Source organism: Cupressus sempervirens, chromosome 10 (genome assembly GCF_028749045.1).
Source record: "Cupressus sempervirens isolate cs-2001-9-10 chromosome 10, ASM2874904v1, whole genome shotgun sequence".
Taxonomy (NCBI): domain Eukaryota; kingdom Viridiplantae; phylum Streptophyta; class Pinopsida; order Cupressales; family Cupressaceae; genus Cupressus; species Cupressus sempervirens.
Genome location: NC_143127.1, coordinates 313665639 through 313685869, shown reverse-complemented (window position 1 = coordinate 313685869; position 20231 = coordinate 313665639). Strand labels below are relative to the sequence as shown.

At 37.8% G+C, this 20231-nt stretch overlaps 1 protein-coding gene across 1 annotated transcript in view; it reads right to left on the bottom strand.

Annotated features, from left to right (window-relative positions):
* Nucleotides 1-20231, bottom strand: part of LOC149533879 (peptidase uncH-like) — a 169537-nt gene that overhangs the window by 127201 nt on the left and 22105 nt on the right. Inside the window, exon 2 of the mRNA XM_089805069.1 lies at nt 10930-11114. Coding sequence (XP_089661195.1) covers nt 10930-11114 — 185 coding nt within the window. The remainder of the gene's footprint in view (nt 1-10929; nt 11115-20231) is intronic.

Below are 20231 nucleotides of genomic sequence, written 5' to 3'. Positions count from 1 at the left end.
CATATGAAGGCATTAAATATATTCCAAAACACCTCTTGTGAAAGGCGGTGACTTCTAAAGATATTTAATGCTTTGTGTTAGTTGACGTTTAATTGTTAACCATCCTTGCAAATCGCCGATTTCTAGGAGAGGGGTTTGAGCCGACTTAGGAAGGGTCATGTCCCTTTGAGGGACATGCCCTTTAGTCATGATATTTAGGGAGCGTGTTATTGTAATTTGAGGACACACAAATACAAGTCTACTCCCTTGAGCAATAATACCCATTCAACTTATTGCAGAGATAAACAACTTTCAGTTCAAGATAAAAGCAAACAACTCCTTCATAATTCAGTTTATTAAGAAGTTCATTTTCAACAGTCAAGGATAGATTACAAGTCTAATCAAAAGGTACAGAATTTGCAGAAACTTTGCAGCTTGAACCGTACTAAAAGAATTGTAGCATTGGTACGGTGCGAAGGAACTATCGCCCTACCCGAGAGCCCGAGGTGTACAGTGTTTTGTGTATGGGGAACCCTTCAAGGACAAAGGGCCATGGTGATATTCAATAGCAGCGTCACTCTAAACTTCATAAACTCATCTCTGGTGAAACGAAGAGGTCTACCTACTAAAATGCACGCAAGATTCCAGGTCAAGGTCACTGAAGGACCCTTATGCCCTTTACACACCTTATTCCCCAACTATGTATCGCCATGGCTAACCACAAGCTGACAAAGGACTTCTTCATAGTGGAACTTGATGATATGAAGGTTATTCTTCACATACAGTGGATGGAGACACTTGATGAATATACTCAGAGCTTCATGGTCTTCACTTTTGTTGTCAATGGGAAGACGGTTGTTCTCCACCGAATGGCCAACGAGAGACCAAAGGAAGTGTCAGCACATCGGATGGAGGCAATCTTTCAGCATGCTGACACTGCTAGGGCTGCACACTATTTTGTTTCGGCAAAACCCGTAAAAGGACAACGGACAACTCCCCAGGATGATGATCTTAACAATATCTTGAGTGTTTATGATGAAGTTTTTATGGGCATTCCTCCAGGCATGCCTCCCCATTGAGGGTTTGAACATACTATCGAGTTGGAAGCAGGTGCCAAGCTAGTCATAACCACACCCTATTGCCATCCCAAGAAATTCAAAAATGAGATCGAAAAGACGATTCAGGAACTGCATGAGAAAGGATGGATTTGTCTCAGTTCTAGCCCTTTTACATCATCAGTAGTATTGGTTAAAAAGGTCGAAACGATGCACGTGTGTAGACTATCGTGTGTTGAACAAAAAGACGATAAAAATAGATATCCTATTCCAAGGATCAATGAGTTGCTAGATGAATTACATGGCGTGGTTTATTTTTTGAAAATAGATCTTCATTTTGGAGACCATCAGAGTCACATGAGGGAAGAAGACGTGGAGAAGACGGTCTTTCGTTGTCACTACGGGCATTATGAGTTGCAGGTCATGTCATTCAGATTAACGAATGCACCTGCTATATTCCAGTCATGCATAAATCGCATCTTCAACAAACAATTGCGTTAAGTACTTACTGGTATTTTTTTATGATATCCTTATTTATAGCAAGACATGGGAAGAGCACCTGAAGCATCTGGATGAAGTCCTAAGGATCATGAAGGATGTCTTTGTTCACCAAGAGATCCAAGTATGAATTTGGTATGATAAAAATATTGTACTTGGGGCACGTTGTCAGTAAATATGGAGTACAGGTTCATCAGGAGAAGATTAAGGCTATCCTTGATTGCCCCCCCCCCCCCCCCCCCCCCCACCCCCCAAAAAAAAAAAATCACTTTCTAAGTTGCGAGATTTTTTTTTTGGACTGTGCAGTTATTATCGAACGTTTGTAAAAGGATTCTCTCAACTCAACGCACCATTAATAGATCTAACAAAAAAGGGTTCCTTCTAGTAGAATGAAAAGGTGCAACGCACTTTTGATAAGTTGAAGGAAGCAATGAGCACTTGTCTAGTACTCGTCGTACCTGATTTCACTCGACCATTCATTTCTAGAGTGTGACATATTCGGAGAAGGCATTGGCACGATACTGATGCCAAATTGACACCTCATAGCCTACGAGAGTCGGAAACTTCCACAAGCAGAATGTCTATATTCCATTTATGACAAAGAAATGTTGGCCATCGTTCATGCACTAACCAAGTTTCAACAGTATCTGGTGGATGCAAAGTTTGTCATCCATATTGATCATAATAGCTTGAGATATTTTCTAGAGCAACGAGACTTGAACGAAAGGCAACAAAAATGGGTAAGCAAGGTTCAAGCTTTTAAATCAATATTGAATATGTGAAGGGAAAAAAGAATGTGGTTGCAGATGTTCTGTCCAAGAAACCCGCTATCTATTTACTGACTCAAATTTCAGTTAACTAGAAAGCACATTTGTTGGTGGAATATTCCAAAAACTCATTTGCCTGTGAGCTAATGGATGACAACACTCAAGATGATTGGTACAAAGTGGTGAATGACATCATTTACTATAACGACCGGATACACTTAGTGCCTGAATCCAAACTGAAGTAGAAAATCTTGAAGGAGGTACACGACTCACCCTTCGCTGGACACCCAGATTTCCGCAAAACTTATAGACAACTCAAGGAAGGGTTCTCATGGAAAGGTCTTAAAGGAGACGTATTGCAGTATGTAAGAGAGTGTATGGTCTGCCAACAAAACAAATCCGAACATACTCTACCTGTCGGGTTGCTACAACCTCTGCCTATACCAGAATAGAAGTAGGAAAGTATCTCAATGGACTTCATTACTGAACTCCCTGAGGTGAATGAGAAGGATTGTATCTTCGTGGTAGTTGACAAACTAACGAACTATGCACATTTCTTCGCCATCCCCTCAAATTTTCAGGCCACACAGGTAGCTGATCTATTTTTCAGATAAGTCTTCCGTCTACACGGATTACCCCGAAGCATTGTTAGTGATCGGGATGGACGCTTTATCAGTATCTTCTAGACAGAACGTTTTCAGTTGGCGGGAACAAAATTGTCGCCAAGTACTAGTTACCACCCTCAGACAGACGGAGATTGTGAACAAGTGGTTAGAAGGCTACCTTTGGAACTACATTTCAACACAACAACGGGCATGGGTCAAATGGATGCACTTAGGGGAATATTGCTACAATACCACTTACCACATGTCCATCGGAATGGCACCCTTCAAAGCATTATACGGATATGAACCCCTTTCATTCATTGACACAATACTGGGTGACAGTTGCGTACCACAGGCAAGGGACTAGCTGCAAGAGGGGCAAGACATCCTGAGAGGCTTGAAGGAAAACTTACAAAGGGCGCAAAATCAACAAAAGATGTACACCGATAGACATCGAATTGAGATAAGTTTCAAGGTGGGAGATTTGGTCTATCTTAGGCTTCAACCATACAGGCAATCCTCGTTAAAGGTAACAGGGAAAGAAAAACTGAAACCATGATTTTATGGCCCTTATCGTGTAGTTCGCCGTATCGGTGAAGTTGCTTATGAGATGGAACTTCCAAAGTGGAGCCGCATTCATAACATTTTTCATGTCTCCTGCCTTAAGATAGTTGTGGAACAAAACATCAAGGTAGCTAAAAACCTTCTGGCACTCAATGAAGAAGGGAAGCTCATATTGGAACTGGCAAAGATCATTGAAGTTCGTGAGAAGACCCTGTGGATTCACATGGTGAAGGAAAATTTAGTGCACTGGAGACACTTGTCGTTGGACAACGCGACGTGGGAAGGCGAGCACATTCTACAGCACCCGGCATTGCGTTTGCTTGAGGACAAGCAAAATATGGGACAGAGGGACTATTGATCTCGTCATAAAATAAATTATTAATTAAACTTTGTTAATGGGCCGATTGACTTAGTATATCTCAAACCCAATTTTGTTTTAGTTCCCGTAGATAAGTGTAGTTGTTGGCTATCTTTGTACACCCTCGGAAAGGTTTCCTCGATGGGCATTTAAGCATGGCTTGTAGGTAGTCGTTGGCAGGCAATTTGGATTATTTCTTTTATACTGCAAATTCCCGTTGGGATTCTCTGTTGTTCGCCATTTCAGAAGTGAAAGATCTTCCCTACTTGGCTTGTCCTGTTTTGATGGGATTCAACCCTCACCCTGTTTCATTGCATGTAATACTTTGCTTGGATCTGGCAAATTGGAGCACCATCTTGTGGCAAATATTAATTAAAGGTTATATGTGTTCAGTCTCCATTCTTGTTTGGTGTTATCTAATAAATTGGATCTATTAGTTTATGTATTGCATGATTGAGCATTTCCCATCCGTCCACCATCCGTCGGCCTCCTCCCTCCTACCGTATGGATGACTTTGCCTTCATTCCATACTCCACCTCATCTTTGCATAGACTCCCTCCGTACATCTCCCGACACAACCGTACAGCCTCCCAGAAGCTACTGTACGGCACACCCCAAACAGTCTATACATCACTATTCACTCCATTCAACTACACTATACGGCCATCAGATAACTGACTATAGGCACATGGGACCTATGGGTAATTGGCTATCAGGCACACAGGACCAACGAGTAACTAGCTATCAGGCACACAAGACCAACGGGTAATTGGCTATCAAGCACAAGGGACGAACAAAACATTACATCTCCTCGCCTCTTGCCTCCTGCTACTCACCCCCTGCTTGTTTCCGCTTCCTCAACGACGATAGTGAGCTCTTTTCCTCTCATATTGCGAGGCTCCTTAATCCTAGTTGTTTTAGCGACTCTTGTGAGGCCTCCTCCATGTTTGATTTGCTAGCTGCGGTCATTTGGAAGTCCGCCATCCTTTCCATCCCTCACCACTTTTCGCTCTCCCTCAAAAGCAAACGTCATAATACATGCCCTATGAACCAATGGTTTGATGTTAACTGCAAAACCTTAAATCGTCCAGTGCATTCCGCTTTTGAGGCTCATTCCCCTGTTTTTGCTCACCTTCGTTCTTCTTACCTTTGTTTTCTTCGCTATAAGAAAGGATCCTTTATCGCATCTTAGTGTAAATCCTTATGCTCCACGCTTATCTGCAATCCCCAACTTTTTTGGTGCAACCTGTTCCCCCACTGTCCCCCTTCGCCCTACACCCTTGACTTTCTCTCCCTAACCTCTCACACTACAGCTCTTTATGACATTCCTAAGCAACCATCTATCCACCCCATTCTGCCTCCTTACTGTCACTTGTTCACCCCTTCTAACATTTACAAGGCCATCAAATCCATGAGATGCAGTAGAAAGACTGATGAGGGGAACCAGGCAGAACTCTTCAAGTTTGGCGCCCTGATTCTTGGCTCTTATCTCTCTATACTCTTTAATAGAGTGGTTTGCACCTATTTTCCTGTTTCTTGGTCAAGCCATCTAATTTATCCAATTCACAAGACCGGTCCTATCTCTGACCCTGGTAACTACGGGACCATTATGATCGGACACACGTTTGCCAAACTATATGATATGGCCCTAAATGGTATGTTATCCAGAGAGCTTCACAAGAGAGGTTGTAGAGCTAGAGGACAGGCTGGTTTTCGTGCTGACTAGCAAACCATGGATCACATTTTCACTCTATGGGCTATTATTGAGGAGACTAGACACAAATCGACGAAAGTATATTGTTGCTTTGTTGATTTTCGCAAGACTTTTGATTATGTTCCTAGGATGGCTCTATTTCAAAGGCTTTGGGTGATCAGGACTTCGAAGATGTTACTAACTGCTATCATGAAATTATATGAAACTATGGTGGGTAGATTCAGGACTCCTAAGGGATTCTCAATTCCAATCCATAGCATTATTGGGGTTAAACAAGACTACCCCCACTTTGTTCGGTTTGTATATTGACGAGCTTGAGGACTTCCTTTTGAAATCCTCGCTCCCAAGAGATGGATGCTACTTGCATCAGGTCTTGATTTCCATTCTTCTTTTTGCGGATGATGTGATTCTTCTAGCTTCTTCTACAGAGAGTTTACTGAGGCTTCTTGATGCTTTGGCTTCCTTTTTATGGTTAACCTGGGTGAGACTCAGGCTATGGTCTTTAATTTCTTAAAGACCTCTCATCTTCACTTCTTCTTTCAGGGACGAGATTGAGATTACTTCTTCTTATATGTATCTGGGAGTGAAGTTTTCTAGACCCTGCTTTAGTATGAGACCGGCGATTCAATTTAGAGTTAGCAAGGGTATGGGGTCTCTTGCTATGCTTGAGAGACAATGTCTCAAACACCATTTTCAGGATACCTTGTCCAAGCTATCCCTCTTGGACTCCCTTGTTTGGCGGACTGTTCTCTATGGCTTAGTGGTTTGGGGGCTTTCTCTCCTTGTCTCTGATTGGGCCTTGATTGAGCAGGTGTAGACATTGCTTCTACAGTGTATCATTAGATGTCACAGGTTCACTCCTCATAGTATTATTCTTGTTGAGTTCGGTGCTCATCCCTTCAAACTTGCGGCCATATTTGACCTGATTTGGTTCCTTCATTGCCTTCATGGTTTTGTGGATTCGGCTGGAGAGCAAGATAGATACTCCTACCCGGCGTACTGCTCTTCTACTGCGACATCCTCTCTACTGAGCTCAATTGGGATTGATATTGAACGCCTCCCTCCATACCAGTTCTCACTGAATGCCCCTGCTCATCTCCTCCCCTCGCGTCAGGAGTTATATGAGCATGTTAGACTAGATATCTACAAACAGTACATTATCACCACCTAGACTAACCCTCCTAGAGGATTACATCTGAGGATGACCTTCTATGCTAAGCACTTTCTAGAGATCTGTAATGGGATTATTGTTCGTCCTAGTTACCTATCTCGATGTTGGTGTCATGCCCTGCGTATCTCTCTGGGGTCCTTCAAAGTTGGTTCTCACCGTCTTTGAAATCAAACCCACCATCATATTGACAGTGGAGAACGGACTTGTCAGCTGTGTACTTTAGCTGAGATCAAGACAAAGACTCACTTTATTTTCCATTGCTCTATCTTTTATGAGATTAGAGGGAGATTTCATTGTCTATTCTGGGACTGTTTTTCTCTTTCAGCTTTCTTCAATTACATTGACCAGTGGTGTCTCACACTTTATCTTCAGGAAGCCACCCTACTCCGCGATAGTACTTTACAGTAACTACTTCCTTACCGGCATACCTCTGATCAGCTCATTACTACCTTTTTCTCACCCTTATCTTTGTCACGTGGTGTGAAAAGGTCGTCCAATTCTACCAATCATTTCAGGTCCATAAGACCCCGTAGCAGTTTCTTCCGTTAGCAACACTCCTCCAAGAGCTTACATAGACAAATCAGGGCTCATGTCCACTCGCAGTCTTATCCTCCTATGACTGATTTCTTTTTGCCAACGAAGGACTCCTAGTCTTTGCCTTGGCATTTCTTTGCACTTCTCTTATCTTCTTGTTTCTTGTTGTTTTCTTTTCACTGCCACCTCGTGCCCCGCTATGAAAACTCTTTAAAAACACACTAAAAGCCTCCAAATTGTGTCAAGAACACTCCTAAACAAACTCAACTATCTCCTAGATTACATCCACTTGTTCTCAAACATATTCTAACCTCTCCTATAGACTAGGTTGTCTCATGAATAAGACATCCATTTTACTCATACATATAGTTCATGTCTATATCTAAATTTGATACTTATTCCATGTTTCATAAGTCAGCATGAAATGAATATTAATTACATTAGAAATATGCAAAAAATAAAATTTAATTGAATTGAATAACTTCCACACTAATTAACATCATATATGTTATCAAATAATATATCTGATGTTATCTACTAAATAAGTTGTTAAAACTAAATTAAAACATCTATATATAAGCCCAACCCGTCGATATTTAATCTATGGGGCCAAAAAAATCAAAAAATAAAAACCCCTCTAAAGTGTCGACACTTTGAAAAGCAAATCTCAAAGTATTTGAAACCTAAAACACTTGGTATTCGCTTCACTTGGCATTTGAAGAAGAAAGAAGAATAGAGAGGATTGAAGAACCCTAGCCGCAATTGTTGGAAAAAATCTGGAGTCTTTGCCACATACACTTAGCCATTTTCACCTAGTTTTTTGGGCATTTAATCTATCATTCTAGGCCATTCTTCACTCGGTTTCATCTGGCCACCATCTCTAGAAAGAAAAATTGAAGTTTAAAGGCAGAAATCGTGGCATTGACTTGGGGTTTTGCTCTAGTGATTTCAGTGTTTTTTAGAGTTTGATGTGCCTGAATTTGTGCACTTTTACATGCCATTTGGAGCTTCTTGCTGAAGCGATTCAGCCTCTTTCCCCTACCATAACTGAGTCTCATCCTCTTACAGCTGTAAGTAATTTTATGAACATAATATTTCTTTGTTTGATATTTTCAGTGAATAAGTTTCGTGCTCTCTTAACTCTTTCTTTGCCGAAATAAGAATAATGGGGCCATTATATGTGATGGAAATGTGGCATTTCCTCTGTCTTGGAGTTTCTTGAGATAATGATGAGGATTTTTCCTATTATCGTGCCATGAATCGCAAATCCCTTGCGTATTTTGGAGAGGAACGCATGTACAATCTTCAATGGTTTTCATTATTTAATCTCCATCTCTTGCTGTTGTAATTTGGAAAGGATAATGCCGCAGTAGACATCTCTTGTAGAAATTTTGAAAAGAAACATCTACTTGCTGCTGTTAGATTCAGTCTTTTGCTTGTAACTAAAATGCCCATATTTTCTTGTGAAATCTTTAGCATGAGCTATTGTTGCATTCATTAGCTCTGTTATCCTCTTTTCAACATTGTAGCATCATTTTTTGATAACTCCAATCCTGGTTCTGGACATATGCTCCGTTATTTGCAGATCTGAAAGATATCCTTGTATTTGATTTTTTATTTTTATTTTTATTAAAGGTGTTCAACACATTATCAGATATGAAGTTTTCTGAACATAGAAACCCATGTGCATTTGTTTCTTGGGTTCTCAGTTTGCCTGTATACTTCCATTTGTGTCTTTAAATATCCAAACAAATAAATCCGCACATTTTGCTTGTATTTTGTCATAATCCTGTTGTTAACAATTGCATCCTTATTATCATCTTTGACTCAAACCTTGCATCAAAATTTACTCAATATCTGTCCTTTCTCTTTCATTTCTCATCCTGCAGCTCGCATTTGGTTCTTTATGTTCTTCTATTTCAGAACGTTGCTGCCCTTACGTTTATCATGAAACTTGATAAAAGAAAAATGATAAAAGCATTACTCACATATGGAGACGCAAATGCAGATACCCTTTTACAGAGAGGGTATCTGCACTTGTTTCCCCCTATGTGATTGATGTTTAAGTGACACAATATAAATACTTCAGCATTGTTTGGTAATATGAAATAAAAGGTTCCAGATATGAATCTGCCCCTTTGATGCTTATATTGTACCTTTTGATTAGCTTGCATAATCCTATCTCTTATAGGCACATTGGGCTCAAAAACCCTCATGGGAGCCTACGGTTATATCCACATACCTATGAAAGATAAGATTCTGCATAGGAAACAAGCATGTTAGCAATAAAATCTTGATGTAAAGATGATTGCCTCTGATATGCTGGTATATATTTCTATTATATAGTGCATGATATGATGGTAGCATAGTTTGTTTGCACATGAGGTAAGGTGTTTCTGTCATTGCTTAGCTCCACTGGATCTAACACGTCTTTTAATTTTATGCAGGACTAAGAGACTTGGAGGAAATGCAGTTTGGGGCAGCACACAAGCGGAATTGGAGCAATGCAATACGACCAGTCATTACAGGCAATGACCGGTGCCCTATGACCCTCTCTCACTCTGTGTTCTTTTCTTTCATGTTATCTAGTTGCATAGAATAGAAACATGTATCAGTAGACTAGGAGCCACTCTCAGGGTCAATTGTGTGAGAGAAATTTACTTTCAGCATTTCATTTCATTTTATCATTTGTAAATATCAGTTGTATTTTTCATTTGAAGAATAATACAAGGACATTCTTGTGTGAAATGAATGGCATTCATGTACTTTCTCTGTCTTTGTACTTAAATTTTATACATGTGCAAAATTTCAGTAACAATGTCATGGCTATAATATTACATGAGTTTTGTACACGTTTGACAATGTTTATAAATCTAAAATTGCTGTTTCCTTTAGCTAAAATACGTCTATATACTGATGCTGAGTGTATACTTACATATGTGATCAAAGTAGCTTATATTTGATTAGTTTATTGCATCTGTTTATTTATTAAGATGTGCATGATACAAATTCTAAATCCTTGAAAGTATATATATTTTGTGGCATTTTCAGTTTGCCAGCTCTAGGTGCCAAGTACAGGTCCAAAATTGACTTTGCTAATCTGCCCCAATCCCAACTCTTGTAACTATGATTACAAATTATCCATTTACATGTTTAATTTTGTTAATAGATCAACTAGTGATATTTAAAACGAGTTCTTAATATCAATCCTCATTAACTGTGAAATACAAACAAAATATAGTCCCTAATGCCAATTTCAATTATTAAATTTTTCTTCATTAGCATGGAATATGGAAAATATATTTTATGAAGTTTTTTAAATAGGTAATCTGTAATTGTATGGATACAGGTACAAGCAGTTTAAAGAGTCAAAATCCAATTGTTATAAAATCAAAAAAGAAATCAGTTTCTTCTCCTATTATTCATTTTTTTAAAAGGGTATATAGGCCAGTTCTAGTTTACAGCTGTTGACTCAGAGCCCCTTCTAAAATCTTTATGTTCTCAAAATGTTTTGTCATTGACTAAGAATTATAGCACATTCTAAAAACTGTTTGTTGTCCAAATGTTTTATAATTTCCTACATAAGCTTTCAAATCAAATGGTACACCAATCAAAACTAAAAAAGCCATTTCATATATTAATCTCATAACAAACAAAAATCAAATAGAGGGGGGAAACACATGCCTCCTTTAATGGACTGCTTATAAAGTCTTTGATCTTTGTAGTTGGAGAATACAATAATATTTCCTGAGACAGTAAATGCACCTCCGCCATATTCATGGACCAGTGTACGAACATTAAATCCATCAGGCGTAATAACTTCAGTTGGACTTCCCTTGACTGCAGCCTCCCTTACTAAAACTGACCGTCTGGATTCAAAATTACAAATTGGTATTATTAATATTTTTTCCAATAAACCCATAGAGTTTGTTAAAAGAAAGGCTTATCAATCTTCAGAACTTCAAAAATGTTTGGGCCTGCTTCAATGTTCCTCATACTTGTAGTGAAAGGAAAAATAAATCAAAAAAAGAATTTGTCTTCCACGTCATTAATAAAAGAAAGCTTTAATTTTTTCTTCCCAAGGAAATTTTCAATTAATTCGAAAATATTAAGCCCAATGCAGTTTACAATATTATCAATTTTAATCAAAAAGATAATTTTTTAATATTTATAATAGCTAAGCACATTATGCCGAGTGCTTTAGGAGTTCATGCATTAAATGGGAACTAGTGCCTTGATCATTTAGTTAAGTATTTATTATAAAGAATTGTTTTGTTATGTTCACTTTTGAATGCATAACTAAAATTGGCTGTTTCCATTTTGATCTGTCCAATTTGGACATGAACTCAAAATGGAAAAAAAAAATCTAAAAGGTGAATAATAGCAATTAGCAAAAACACTCAGGCTCAAGTATGAGTAATTTGCCTATAAAGGGTATCAAATTTAAAGAAATAGAGACTAGGAGTAGGAAGACATCAAATGTAAAGCCACTCAACATGTATTTCTAGAACACAGAAAATGAAGCAAGAACTGGTTACTGGCCAATGACCAATAATGAAAAGAACTCAGTAACTCCTACAATGACTTTTTAGGACACAAAGATCATATGCTCAAGAGACATCACGCATCAAGGAGTTTTGCACCATTCTTAAAAACCTACCAACATCCTAATTAAATATGTAATGAAAACAGCATAGGGACAACTGCACGAAACTATTACCTCATAATCATGCTAACTAGACTAATTTTGCTTATAGATTCACACAAATTGAAATGTTTTACAAATGACTAGAATGATATTTGATTTGATGTCACACATATGAACAACAGTTTAAAAGACATTGATGTCCTTGTGCCCATATAAAGATTGCCAAGATCTACACTTCCAAATAATAATAATAAAGGCCATATAACATTTTGAAAAAAGCTATCAACCGTTCCAAGAAGATGAAGTGCCATATCTATCTGAACCATACCAGACTAAAGAAAATTCTGCAATTATTGCTAGAATATTCCTCAAATAAGCCACATGTGAAAGTAGAATCAGGGACAATAGGAAACAATAGGGGATACACAATCAACAAACTCTACATTTTATCAAATAATATGAACCTCAACCTCAAGAGAATGATCATTTAACCTATTGGAAGATCTAAGCAACTTTTGTAAACAATGTTCCCAAAAAAAATTAGTTGGAAAATTGTAGGTGAAATGATGGTCTCTTTTCAGTTCGGCTTTGAGATGATATCAGTAACTACATAAAAACATGTAGTGGTTTGCATAAGTTTCCTTGGGTGAAACATGAAGTAATAGTTTATAGGATCTGAATGCATGGGTTACTCAAGAGAAATACAGAGAAATAATATCCCATCCCATTCTGAAAAAGGAATTTCTGAATATGCTATTTTCTGTTTTTTTATGTTTTCTGATATTTTGAGTTTTTTTTGGCAGTTTTCAGAATTGTTTTTGGTTTTCATAGAAGAATACTGAAAAATAAATGCTTGAAAAGTAATGTTATAAACTTAGTTGTCGATTCGTGAAATGAATCCAATTTGGGCACGTGAATCAGATCCATGGATTCGGGATTATTATTTCCCAATTATGATTTGTGGAAGATTCGTGAGCATATATATATATATAATAGTAAAAAATGAGAGAAATATACATAATTCTAAAACTAAATCATTTCATGGTATGAATCTATTATTCTAATATGGATCTATCAATCTAGTTTACTTGATAATTGATTTATTTTCACGATTATACAGAAAATCAATACATTCACATTGAATTACTGAATTAGAAAATGAAATTATGATCCTTGAGGATCCTCAGGCTTTGGCTTGGATCCTTGAGGATCCCAGGATCCCAAAAGGATCATTTGCAAACACAAGGAAGAGAAGAAAAGAGGAATTAGAAAAGACACATTGGGGTTTTGAGGAGAACTCCATCAGATTGATTCGCTCTGAGATAGCAATTGTCAATAGTTTGCAAGCTATGTTGAATACCCATAGTCCTGGGACATGTACCGGGTACTCGATGGGTACTCAAAGGAGAGCAACAAAGCTAAGGACCTTGTGTAAGATTTCTGATGTTTGTTTCAGTTTTTTGTTTGTGCATCGGCTTGCTGTTTATCAAGCTTAATTCAATGCTTATCATGTTGAAACTTTGATAAAATACTGATTAGAAATAAACTTTATCACTCTTCAAGTAGACGTATATCATTTGCAATATGCTGCTGTTATATAAACTGAACACAATACATTACATCTGCAAACTTTATTACTGTTCTTGTCTTGAAAACTCATTGTCATGACTCATTTTCAGATTTTTTATAAAAGTATTAAATTATAAAAAAATTGGCGTACCCAAATACCCCCACCCCTTTTGAAAAATAGCCATTCCCATAGCCGTCCCTGTGCTTACATTAAAGTAAAAAGAAGGATTTGGAGAAAGTCTAGACAAATTTGAAGTGCATTACTTTATTTTTGGAGCAAATTTGAAGAGGTGACTTACTTTTTTTGTTCTTTTCTAATTTTTTACTTTCATATTTTCCACTTTTTTCACATTAGTTCTGTTTCATCTTTATGCTGATGGAAAAGTAAGAAATCCTAGTTTTTTTTGTTTTCTGTATTTTATTTATTTTTAGCTTGATTAGAATGTGTAAAAATTGTAGATGCTTATTTTTTCATTTATGATATATTGCAGCAGCAGCAGCATAATGTTTGAACTTAGCAGTAGTGCACCTAGTGGTAACTCAAAATGCAAACCCAATTAGATGCCAAAGGGATAAGGCTTGGAAACATGCCATCCCATAAAAAAAAGAAATAAAACTGAGGCATATAAAAGAGATGTCAAACATTGGTGGAGAGGCCTCTTCAAATCATCGATCTCCATTACATCCATCTATAAGTAGTGGTACTATGAGTGTGAGCATTAGGCCATGGATTTATAAAAAGAAATCCACATTAGATTCCCTTACTGTTCCATGCACAACTCCGGATGCCAAACCATAGCTTGAGAGCGTGTGTTGGAATAAGGAGAAGCATGAGGCTACAAAAATTGCAACTAGACATTTTTGGTTTTACAACAACCTTCCATTTCATGCAGTGAGGTGCTCATTATTATTTTGATTTCTATGTCTTAATTTTCTTGCTTTCAAGAGTATGCCACACTGATTATTTTAATTTTTATAATTGAAAGTCTGCCACCTCTTCACCTTCTCCAGCATTTGCGACACAATCAGATCCATGAGTTGCATCAAGGCAGCGGATGAGGAGGGTTCCAGGCGGAACTCTTCAAGCTTAGCTATATGGTTTTGGGCTCCTTCCTCTCTGTACTCTTTAATAGAGTGGTTTCCACAGGTTTTCCTGACTCTTGGTCAAGGTGCATTTTATATCTGATTCATAAGGCTGGGTCGGTGTCGGACCCTAACAATTACAAGACCATCATGATTGGGCACACTTTTGCCAAACACTATGCTACCGTATTGAACACTATTTTATCTAGAGAGCTCGACAGGGGGTGTTGTCGTGCGAGGGGTCAGGTTGGCTTCCACACTGATTTTTAAACTATGGACTATATTTTGACACTGTGAACTATCATTGAGGAGGCTTGGCACCGCTCGGCAAAAGTCTACTCCTACTTTGTGGACTTTCACAAAGCTTTTGACTCTATACCCCATGTCACATTCAGAGACTTGGTGACATTAGGATTTCTACGACCCTCTTGGCAGCTATTATGAGATTATATGAGAGTATGGTAGGCAGGTTGAGGACTTCGCAAGGGTTCTCTGACCCGATTCAGAGTACCATTAGGGGAAGCAAAGCTATCCTCTCTCACACCTTATATAGCATATACATCAACGAGCTCAAGGTTTTCCTCTAGGACTCCTCACTCCCTAGTGTCGATTGTTATTTGCAGCAAGTCTTGATCTCCATTCTCTTATTTGTCGATGATGTGGTTCTTTTGGCCTCCTCTCTAGAAGATCTTCAACGGCTTCTTGATGGTTTGGCCTCCTTTTGTGGTTTGGCCTCCTTCTGTGACTTGAGACAGTTGGTTGTAAACATAGGGAAGACCTAGGTGACAATCTTAAATTGCCTATAGATCTCCCATCCGCATTTCTATTTCCAAGGTTGTGAGATTGAGATTGCTTCATCTTCCACTTTTCTCGAGGTCAAGTTCTTTGGACCCCGCTTCAACTTGAGACTTGCCACGCAGGCTAGGGTCAACAAGGGGTTGGGCATTCTGACTATGTTGGAGAGACAGTGCTTCTAACACCACTTTTAGGACACTACCTTCAAGTTGTCCCTTTTGGGCTCCTTGGTTAGAGTGGTTGTGTTGTACGGCTTAGTTGTGTAGGGGGCCTCTCTCATGGATACAGACTAGACCTTTGTTGAGAGGGTCCAAATCCTTTTCATTCAGCACATCATCTAATGTCATCGAACTACTCCTCACAAAATCATTTTGACTAAGTTTGGAACCCATCGCTTCAAGTTCGATGTCATCTTTGACCTGGTCAAATTCCTTTGCCATCTTTGAGGTTTTGCGGATTTTGTTGATGGATGTCACAGATATTCTTACTTGGCTCTTTTGCGGATGTTGTTGGTTCCAAGCCTAATGCTGGTACACCAAGGTTTTTGCCTTATACTCGATTAAGATAGAGATCAACCGTCTCCTTACCTTCCAATCCTCTCTAGATGCTCTTGCTCACCTCTTTCCCTCACAGCAGGAGTTCAACAGGCATGTTAGACTTAGCATCTACAGACAATTTATTACCACAACTTGGACCAATCCTCCTGGAGGTCTCCAGTCGAGGATTGTCTTTTATGTTGAGCACTTAACGGATATTTAGGATGGAGTCATTGTGCGCCCTTTCTACTCATCACGACACTAGAGCCATGCCCTCCATATCTCCTTAGGTTCCAAACAAACCACCAGATTGACAAAGCCGATCCAATTTGTCACCTTTGTGCCTTGTCTGAGGCTGAGACTGAGACTCGCTTTATCTTCCAATGTCCCACCTATTACGAGTTCAGGAGGAGGTTTCACTGCCTGTTCAGAGAGTGCAGATCCCTTTCATCTTTCTTTAGGTACATCGATCAGTGATGTCTTGCTCTTTACCTCCAGGAGGCCATGTGGGTTCGCGATTACACTTTACAAGACCTTTTTCCTTCAAAACAGACTTCTAATCAGCTTATCACTTCCTTTTACTTGTCGATTTCTCTTGCCCGATGCATTGGGTGGCCACTCGACCCTCTCATTTCCAATCGTACCAAGCTTGTGAGACCTCGTAGCGGGTTTAGTCAACAGTGACACCCCACCTTCAACAGTATTCTAAGATGATCCAGGACTCACCTCATCCTAAACCTTACCATTTAGTGCTGGACTTTTTCCTGCCTAGGAAGGACCTCTTGCCTTCCTTCTTTAGGTCTTTCACTTTCTTGTCTATTCCTTTTCCGATCACCATTTGGTGTTCCTATTGTTAGCATTTGCTTTGCTGTATTCTTTCAGTCCTTTATGCCCTTTTGTAGTCTCTTGTTCGATATTAATAAACTTATTTTATCTTATCTTAATATTTATTTTGTTTATATAATTTGTTTTAGGTCTCCTTATTACCAAATTATGGTAGATGATATTGTTTGGGGTGCAGGGTTCAAAGCCCCTAATGAGGAGGAGCTAAAAGGTCCTATCTTGACCAGAAAGGTAGTTGATGTCAAAGCCACAATTGTTGTGCAATGTGAGGCATGGAAGAGGAAGTATTGCACAACAAATGGTTGGACTGATAAAATAAGTTAAACATAGTTGTATTTTCTTATCTACTCATCAGGTAAGTGTAGAACTTGTACTAAGTCTTACTGCTTTGTAAACTCTATTCAAATTCATATTAGTTTAGTGATTAAGTTTTGAAATTTTGATTATTACATTGGAATACTGGCCCCCACAGGGAAGATGCAGAAAAAGGAGATGAAGATGGATGGAGCTAGCATTGAAAAACAAAACATTTTTGAAAGAAGCTCTTTTTGTGATTTTTTGTTCCCAGTTTTGTTGTAAATTTTTGAACATTATGTATAGGCCTGTATAAAAAGTTTATGTACAGTCATGAAAAAATATACATTGATGCTGTACATGCTGAGTAAAATCATACACAGATACTGCTTATGCTGATGTAAAAGATGGTGATCGATCTCTGTTATACAAGTTGATTCTATATTTTCAATAATTTAAAAAATTAAAAAATTAAAAAAAATTGATTATTACTAAATTGTTTTATTCCTCAAGTGGCACGTTTTTTTTAAAATTAAATGATGCTTCAGAAAAAACAAAAAAAATGTCAAGTATCTTTATGATTTCTTAGATAAAGTGTTGAAAAAAAGGTGGGTGAGAAGAATGTAGTACATGTAGTTGCAAATAATGCAGCAAATTATGTTGTTGCGGGTAGAATTCTTGTGGAGAGGTACCCCACCTTGTTTTAAACCTCTTGTGCTATTGATTGCCTTGACCTCGATATTGAAGGATCTTGACAAGCTTCCTTGGATGAAAACATGTGAGCATCAAGGAGTATTTGTAAATTCATATATAATCATACTTGGGTATCCTCAATCTTATAAGGAATTTCACAAATAAGAAAGAGTTGTCTCATCCAACAATCACCCAATTGGCAACAAAATTTTCATGATGCAATCCTTCCTTCAGTCTAAGGCCAGTTTGAAATGCATGTTCATAAGTGAGGAGTGGACCGTATCATAATATCCGAAAAGAAATGTTGAGATTGAGACAATTGGTCGAGTTTTTGATGAGAATGGCTATTGGCAACCCGCCCAAGAGATGGTGCAGGTGATTTTCCTTTTTGTTCTCATTTCCTAATTTCCATTCACACTTGTTTATGCTCATTGTTCATTTTTGAAAGTAAAACTTAAACTTAAAGTTTCATGTTTCAGCTTTCACAATGATCACAATTCATTGAGTCTCTCATTATTCTCCTACGAATTGTGGATAGACAAAAGCTCGCAATCGGATGCATTATGAGAGTATGAATGAAGTTAAAGAGGCCATTGGATCTTTTAATTCAAGGAATCAAGCAAGATGCAGTCCCCTATGGAAGGTCATTGATCATCAATAGAACAATCTACTTCAGAGGCATATACATGCAATTGTCCACTATCTCAAATGAGAATTCTAAGTTCACCCAAATTTCAGGGGTGATGAAGTAGCGTTCAGTGGTCTCTATGAAGTTGTTGAGTGAATGTCTTCTAAATCATTAGTTGAAGCACACATAGTTCATAAGATGGAAATGATTAGTAATTCACAAGGAGACTTTCTTCTCGCGAGACATAGACAAGAAAAAACGAACACTACTAATGCCAAGTAAACATCTGTTCACAATATAATTTTAAATTAAGATCTTAAATTTTTATATCTAGAGTCTATTACCATTTACATTGATAAAGCCAACATTATTGAATAGAATTCAATTTTTTTCTTGTTCCAGATGCATTGTGGGAGATGTATGGTGCTTAGGTGCCAAATCTCCAGAAGGTTGCAGTTCGTATCTTGAGCCAGTCGCATATTGCTTCAAGATGCAAGTACAATTGGAGCATGTTTGAGCATATACACTCAAAAAAGAAAAACAAGTTGGTAGTGAGAAGTTTGAATGATCTTGTTCGTGTTCATTGCAACCTTTGCCTCTAACACATACAAATCTCGGGCACTAATACATCTCCTAACACTTTAGAGAAGGTTGATCCACAAGTAGAGTGGAACATTGAAGTCGGGGATCTTATCTTCAAAGAAAAGGACTTGGAATGGGTTGATTAGGTAGACCAAGAGGCAGAGGAAGTAGCGATGATAGAGAAGGCTAAAGCACAAGGAAACCCACTCGAGAACCCTAAGAGTGAGGATGATGTGGATGTTACTAAGGTGGAGCCTAAGACACAGGCAAAGATCATGGTTGCAGAATCTTCCAAGACATATCTTAGGTATATAAGGAGAAAGGTTGTGAGGTCAACTGGTCACTAATATAGGCTACTCTTAATATTTTTGAATTCTCGATTCCATTTATTTTATATTCCATGCATATTGCACACATTTAACATTTACACTATTTAGATTTCTTATGTGTTATTTAGCTTAACAATAACATATTTCCTTCAAAATTCACATTTACACTTATATGATCAATGTAAGCTTGTGTTTGTGTGCAAAGCAACTTCTATTTATCTCAATTGTTGTGTCTTTAAGGTTAAACTATTAAATTATGCATGAAAAACCTTTTAAATCCTTAAAAATCTTTAAGCTTCTTGAGTTCTCAATCTGTTGAACCTAAATACCGAGTCTAAGTTGAAAATCAGCTTTCCAAGTTTGAGCCGACTCTGGCTTTGTAACATTGCATTTAAGAATGCCTTCCACATGAAGTTTCAATTATCTTTTATTTCCTCTAATTTCCAACATACAAATTTGGGATTTTTATTTTTTAAACTTTGTTTTAATTACCCTTTTAATATTTCACAAAATTATAATCACATGGACATCCACTTTATTAATAAATTTGTAGTGACTTTATAAAGTCACTTTATTAATATTTTTGAATGTAACTTTTTAATTTATTTAAAAAGTCACTTTATAATTAATTATAATTTATTTAAATAAAACATCAAAGTTAATGATATATTAACTTAAGTTATATATTTATTCATAATCAACTTGTAGCCACTAAAAACTGACAATAGATGATGCATTTGTGGCTCACTAGTAACACCTAAAAATAGTGTTAGCTCATAAAAATAGGAAGTTGGCTCCATGCTTTTGATACACCACAAATTAACATTTGATCATTTTGCTACCTTCCGAATGACACCAAGATATGTTGAGCCATCCTAATGCCTTACTATAAATAACAAGGTTGATCCCCAACATGCAAGTGACTTAATATAAATAGTAAGTGTGCCCAAATGGATCTTGAAGCATTCCTAGAACCTAGAAGACAA